At 38.4% G+C, this 7,266-nt stretch overlaps 1 protein-coding gene across 1 annotated transcript in view; it reads left to right on the forward strand.

The window, feature by feature from the left end:
- The window catches only part of BANK1 (B cell scaffold protein with ankyrin repeats 1), a 133,410-nt gene extending 126,419 nt beyond the window's left edge, over positions 1–6,991 (forward strand). Inside the window, exons 14-17 of the mRNA XM_058024285.1 lie at positions 176–239; positions 1,706–1,776; positions 4,700–4,749; positions 6,637–6,991. Coding sequence (XP_057880268.1) covers positions 176–239; positions 1,706–1,776; positions 4,700–4,749; positions 6,637–6,892 — 441 coding nt within the window. The 3' untranslated portion in view covers positions 6,893–6,991. The remainder of the gene's footprint in view (positions 1–175; positions 240–1,705; positions 1,777–4,699; positions 4,750–6,636) is intronic.
- Positions 6,992–7,266: the final 275 nt, after the last annotated feature.

Consider the following 7,266-nt stretch of genomic DNA (forward strand, 5'->3'; position numbering starts at 1 on the left):
GCTAAAATTAACATCATAAACATTTTTCAATCTTTTAAAATTATTTTCCAGGAGAGAGATGCTTGGTGTTCAGAATGCTAAAGAATTCAGCTCTTTATAGTGTCTTACTATTTCTACAGTAAACTTCCATTACTGATTTCTGCTGCAGGTTTTTTGCTTGTTTTTTTATTTACAGGAAAAAGTTCATCACCTGAGAGACACCACTATCAGAAACAGACAAGAAAATGAAAACCTCAATGGTAAGTTGTGCTTTTTCTGCCTTTAAGGACTCTGAAGCCTTGAACTGTAAGTGTAGTGCAGAGGTCTGATCCAAACCCTTTTGGATCAGGCATTGAATTTGTAATGAACATCTTCTGTATCTGATCACATTTATTTTAGCATAATCAGGCCTTCAGCAGTGTCAAGATTTCATCCCAAAGATGAACTCACTGTGAGTTAATGGGGCAGAAAATTTACCAAGTCTCTGTGGCTCAGCTTTTCTGTAGCCTATTTCCTACTGCATCATCAGAATTTGGATAGATGGCCTCTTTAGAACAATTTGCTTGATGACTTCAATATTTTATTTGTAAATCAGCCATCAATTTGCAAATTCTTGATGAACTTTCTACTGTTACAGCAGTTTTTATGAGTATTGTGGTCATTATTTAAAACTGTACCACAGGTGATTTAAGATGCTTTTTTCCCTTTTGGGAGAAAAAAAGGGACTTTGTGGGGTGCCCTGTGCAGGGCCAGGAGCCAGACTTTATGATGATTGTAGGTGCCTTCCAACTCAGAATATTCTATGACTCTTTGTGATTGAATATCATCTACAGTAGTATGAAACATCAGCTTTTTCTGCAAGTGGTTTTCTCTTGCTGTTGCAAAAAGAATCTGTTAGAGGGTATTGGTTTTAGGCCTTTGATTTCTGTAAACTTCAGTACATATGCTGAAAGGAGAATTGGGGGGTTTTTTCACATTGGAATTAGGACCATTTGTATATATCTGTTAAAAAGTATGACCTAAATGCATTATTTCCTTACTGCAAGAGAAAAAGTACTGCTCTCATTATTCTCTTAGCGTTGGATTTATGTGAACTTGTGAGGTACTGTAATTAATTAAGGGAAATTCCTACTCTTCCATCCAGATATTTCAGCTTTAATATCCTCTGTGGCTGGTAGGGAAGCAGTGTCCTGAGTAAAAGCCTTCAGAAGGTGCTCAGAGCCTGAGGGCTTGGGATCACTGCAGCTCATGAGAAGACCAGGGTGACTCTTGAGAAGTATTTGTCTGTAGGGTTTCATTTTAAGGCCACAGCAGCAGTCCTGCCTCTGTAGCTGTCCTGCTTCTCCAGAGTTCCTTGTTGAATCATACCAGCAAAAATGTAGTATCACCACCAGAATTGTTAATTTTGTGAAATTATCCAGTAACTCAGATAATGATCACTATATTCCCTTCTGCTCCTGACCTCACTGCCCTCTCTTACACTGTCATAGAGCCTGGGATGCATATAAATCAGCAGCTTTGCACTGCAGAAATACAGGCGTAAAAATCATTATGCTCTGTGTCCAACAACAGAAATCAAATATTTCAATGCTTGAAAAAAAAACGACTTCCTCTAGAACTGAAGACATATCAGTGGCAAGAGTAAACAAGGATTGCAGAGGAAGGATATCTACGTCCATAAATTCTCTGAAACAAAATGACAGTCGCCTTCTCTTTTTCTTTGAAGTTTCTAAGGAAAGCAGAGTAGAGAGCATTCATTTGAGAGACATTTTGTTTCACGTGTCATTTAGTAAAGTGGTATGTGTGAATGTCAGCTGTCCTCAGATTTATTCTAAGAATGCTAGTTTTTACATATAGATACAGTCTCTCCCTGCTCTACCTTTAAAAACATGTGCCTCCTTCTCTGGATTCCATGTTTGAAATCGGGATTTGGATAGTCTTTTTCATAGACAGTTTTTGAAGTCTTGATTGAGGATTTAAAGAGATCCCATCTGAAGTCTGTTAGAAAAGGAATTTTATTTTAATGAGAAAGGAAAATATCTCCTAGAAATTAGTATGGAATATAATTTTTACTTTCTTGATAAGTTTGATCTTGCTTCCACTGTAATGAAGTTATTAATGAGAGTGGCACTCATTTCAGTCTTCCATTATAACATTTGATTCTATCTCAAAGTTCATGTCTCATTTTGTAACAATTTAGTATAGGACTGAATAATGCCCTAAAAAAAAATCAACTGCAAAGCAAAAGGTTCTGCCACTCTTGGAGTGAAATATCTATAAAACACTGTTTTAAGAACAACTAAATAAGGCCTAGGGCAGGAACAATGCTTTAGCTCAATACTGTATAATAAATATCTTGTCTGACACATAGACGTTGATAACTTTTTTTTTCAAGTTGTTAGCCCACAGACCAAAACCAACAAAAACAAATACCTTAAATTAAAACTCAGGGAAATATATAGATGATTTGTGGACAAATGCTCCACTTTTAAATCTGAGTAGCCCAGATTTTTCAGGGTGTACCACCAAAGTACTGAACCAGAAGGAGCCTATTGCCCATGGGAAACTTTATCTTTGAGCAAGGCTCCTTAAGCTTAGGTAAGGCTGGAGAGTCTTGGGTTTGTGCATGCCCACCAATAGAACAAATGGCAGCAGCTGAGACAATATTTATTCAAGGATAACTAGACAAGTTTCCTATGAAGTCTTAAAAAAACAACACAGCTTTCATGTGCATCCCACATCCTTACTTCCTAGCAATGGGAATATTTCAAAACCTGTGTGATGCCTACCTACAGCACTGGGCATTTGAATTACCTATGTGAATCTCAGCCCTTTCTGAACATGGAATTTCAAAATCTGCCTACTATTACAGTTACATTATGGCACCTTGTGTGTCACATCCCACAGATTTAGTCATCCAGCCCCTAAAAATATGCACAAGCTTGCAGAAACTACATAAAATGCTTTGAGTTGTTTGTAGTTAGCTATCCCCTCACAGCTAATCTCTGTAGAACCTTGAACTTGTTTGTTAGGGAAGTGCCAGGTTCCTCACCAAAACTGGGAATGCCTGATGTTCTATCTCCTGGCTTGGCATAGCAACAAGAACTGAGTATTAGGTGTCCCTGCTTCATTGCTAGGTAATGAGCAAGACAGAGGTCACAGAGGACAATCTATAACTCAGCTGGACTTGAGCAGACAAATACTGCATTAAGCAAATGTTAAGCTTGATTTATTATTACTGGTGGTGGTGTTGCTACAACTGTTATTTTTTAATGCCAGCAACTTCTATAATGATTGAAGGTAGGTCTTGGAAAAAAAGTTAGATGTTTTAGTAGTCCTCCAATGACAAATATACCCATGGGACAAATGAGCAATACAGTCTTTGTTTCATCTGTTCAGTCTTGGCCTCCCTGGCAAGACTGGAAAGGTAAGTGGCCTGCTGTGGAGAGGTCAAAGCTTTTTCCACAGGCTACTCAACTGCAAGCATTTATTTCTGAACTGTTAAAAGCAGTAGGTACATACACTGGAAATGGCCTTCCTATCAAGAAGGGCAACTTTACTAGCTGTTACTGTAGACATTTTAATACTGACCAGCTCCTGCAAGGTCCTGTAAGTAGCCAGGTAATCCACTGCAGTAAAGGCATCCTCCACAGAATTTCATCTGCCACATTTTGATTTCCAAATTTGTAGATGCCCAACTTGCTGCCAAAGACCAAATCTCTTTCCCATCTTGATCCAAAAAACACCCAGAAGAGCACTATACACATTCTACAAACTAGCAGGTTATTGATTACATTTGCTATCCAAAATGTCTGGCTTCATTCCCCAGCCCTCATCAGTGCCTTGTTTTTAGTCCAAGTTGCTGACAGATTGCTTATTCATCAGTTGATGCCTCTCCAGCTTGCAGGTTGTGTCTGAGTTCCCTGAAAACTAGAAAAACACCCCTTATTTTTGAGGACAACCACCAATTTATGTTTTCTCTGCTAGGTCAACAGGAAGATGAACAAAGACAGACCCTAATTTTGGCATTTGGATTCACAGGCACTAAAACTTCTTTAATCAACTTAGCAAAGTTGAAATAACATGGGATCCTGAAGCACATACAAGCTTTTGTATGTTTGGAGAGTAAGGGAGTCATAGAAAAGCTGCTTTTTCCTTCACGGCTTCAACAGTATTTCAGTCAGGACTTCAAGACATGTAGTCTCGAAAATACTTACTTGTTGGTAGTTCACAATACTGCCCACTGGACTGGTGAAGGAACATCTTTAGCCTGGCTTATTTCCAATTTCTTGAGCTTCACATGATGCTCAAAGTTTAAATCTAGAAAATAACAAAAACTCAGTTTCCTGCCTATTTGTCACCAAGTCAGGTCTTCATGATGCAAGCTCACAGTCCCACTGCTGACAGGAGTTCTCCAAGACAATGAATATCTGTGTATCTCTTACCTCTCCTAATTGTCACCAGGAGAGACCAGCCTTGCTGTTGGGAGTAAGATTTGTACAAAATCCATCTCCTGTCATTCTCCCACACGACAACTGCTTATTTCTGTGAGTGTCTCTTGCTCCCCTGCTCCCAGGGACATTTGCTGTCTTCATGTTTGCAGTAAAGCACATAAAAAGTGTAGGAATGTGTTTTCTGAATTATTCAACTTCAGAAGATATTTTGCACAAGCCTAACTTATTGATTTCAGTGATTACTGATTGCATATTTTTCTTTTTAGTCTACAACTAGGAGCCCCACAGACCAGGAACAGATGCCTAATTACCCAAGGTAAGAGCAAGTATATGGGTGCACACACACACACAAATGTATTTTGTCATGGAAACAAACACTTGTAGAGGTTCTTTCCATCAGAGTGCATTTGTGTAGCAGGAGGGTGGAACTACATCTCAGACAGAGGCTCTGATTTCACAAGATAAACCATTGTCATCACACAGTCTGGTTTGTACTAGAGCTTCTTTTTTATCAGCTATCAACCTATTCTTATTTAGTGCAGGGCAGATTAACAAGCAGTGAGGCACTGAGCTCACCTGTGGGTGCAGCTGAAGACAGTTCCTGCCAGTTGTTGCCACTAAGGCAGGGTATGCACCTAAAAACTGTCTCAAAATCAAGTCCTACATCCTGACTTCACAAGCATTATCAAACATACTGAATAAAGCTGAAAACCATAGATACAACGTGTTCAGGCTAAACACAAGACCAATGTCATTTCGATGCTGGGAAGCTTAGAGGTGATGATACTGTCTCCATAAACAGCAGAATTTTCCAATGGTTGTGCTAATGAGTTTCTTGGGTTTGGGGCATCTAATGACCTCTGTAATGGTTGGGGGGTTTAATTATTACTATCTGCTACCTATGTGCTTCCATTTATATCTCATTATATTACTATTATATTAAGATATTGTTATAGCATTAATATTTTTGTTGTTATTATGTAATATTAATACTATGAAGTAATATTAGTTCACAGTAGCAAACTGATCCAATTTATTCCTGAAGACAGCTGTAATTTTAAAGGCTTTGTTAGCTAAGTTACTGTGATTCAGTTTGCCTTTCCCAAGTGAGAGGAGTGCAGTGTGGTACTGTTGTTATTTTTTTGAATTGGAACATGGATTCTCTTCAGTGGGGTCTCTTCTACCACCCTACACTCATGTGAAGGAGAGGGAAGTTGCTTCTTGCAAGAACTGTGTGTCCATGTCTCATTTCTGGAGCCAACTGCTCACTGGAGTGCTGTGTCCACACCATAAAACAATAGCTACCTCCTCTGCTGCTGCTTGTCCTCTGAATCACTTCTTCACATTCCCCCTCTTCAAAAGTTCTCATAAGAACAAAAAAAAAATAATAATCTTATGACCTGAGCTGAAAATGAAAAACTATTGCTCCTTCTTCAGGAGGCAGCTTAACTCCTACATGGGCATTCCTAAAGGAGCTGTTTCCTTGAGTGGAGATAAAGTCACCGAACTTAATGAGTAAAAAAGGTTTGGATTTTACAGGCTCTGAGGCTGGAGAAAACTATTACAAAAACCTGGGTAATATCAGAGATGCTTATAAATTCCAGATTGCTGAAGTGAGATGAATCATGCAAGGGGAGAGGGGAAATTACCCATGGGATGAGAGTAGGTGATTTCTGTCACTTTGAGAAAATAATGATGAAGTAGATGTGGGAGAACTTGCAAATACAATTTATCCAGAACATTCAATAAATTCTGTTTGTGAATTATCCACATCAAACTGCAAGGTCCTCCTCCTCTACAAACTATGGCCTCTCCATAGTTTTCTTGCTGTTTTCTGTCTTCAGATTGGTTCAAAGAAACCACTTCTTTTTTAAAGACTAATTTCAGGGAGATTCTTGAGTGTTTGACTGTTACAAAAAATAGCAGATACACATTCAAGACCTACCTTTCTGTTGCTCATGTTTTAACTCTCCAGACAGTTGAGTTTTCAACTCCAGTGCAAATTTCTTAGCTAACTTAGCTAAGAATCATGTTTTCCTTACATAAGGTGGGAGGAGGATAAGGAAATTGATATTCAGCTGGGGGACCTGAAGGAACAGAATGGTTTTGATTCTCTCATACTCATTTCAACAAATACAGTTTGATCTTGTTCCAAACCAACCTGACCAATTGAGTAACAGGCATTTTTCATCATTACCTGCAGTGTGACTCTCCAGCCAGCTGCACACCAGTTTCCTCTGCTTGGCATCCCACACATGTTCCAGCTGTGCCCTGACAGCCTCAGGCTCCATCCTACTGTGACACCTCCATGGGATCATTGCTGCACTTCCTTGGATCCTCTTGCCAGGGCCAGCTCTGGAAGAAGACCAGTATCACTAAAGGAAATGAATAAGGTTTCTTGTAAAGTCATCACTGAATTTTACACCTTTTTCTGTGCTTTTTTTTTTTTTCCAAGATGACAGCTGACAATTTATATAAAGATGTATTGGATGCTTTGGTTAATAATTTTTGAACTCATTTCAGTTTTTCCATTGTGCTTGATAAGTTGTTTAAAAGTAGATTTTATCCACAAAAGAGGGAGATTGTGAAAGGCCATAAGATTATTAAGTGAAAGTAAATAAAATTTAGCTTTTGCTTTTTGTTGAAAAAATTTTATATTAACTCTGTATAAAAATTTGTCTTTCCTAGGAATGAGGGTATTTCATCATCAGTTTAAATAATTGTACTCACATTAAAGCTAATTTCTTAAGCCAAATTATGTAAACCAGTACTAATTACCTAGTAATGCATTAAAGTGATTTCAAGAATTTGGTTTACAAGGAAATTGTGTTTT

This window comes from Melospiza georgiana, chromosome 5 (genome assembly GCF_028018845.1).
Source record: "Melospiza georgiana isolate bMelGeo1 chromosome 5, bMelGeo1.pri, whole genome shotgun sequence".
NCBI lineage: Eukaryota > Metazoa > Chordata > Aves > Passeriformes > Passerellidae > Melospiza > Melospiza georgiana.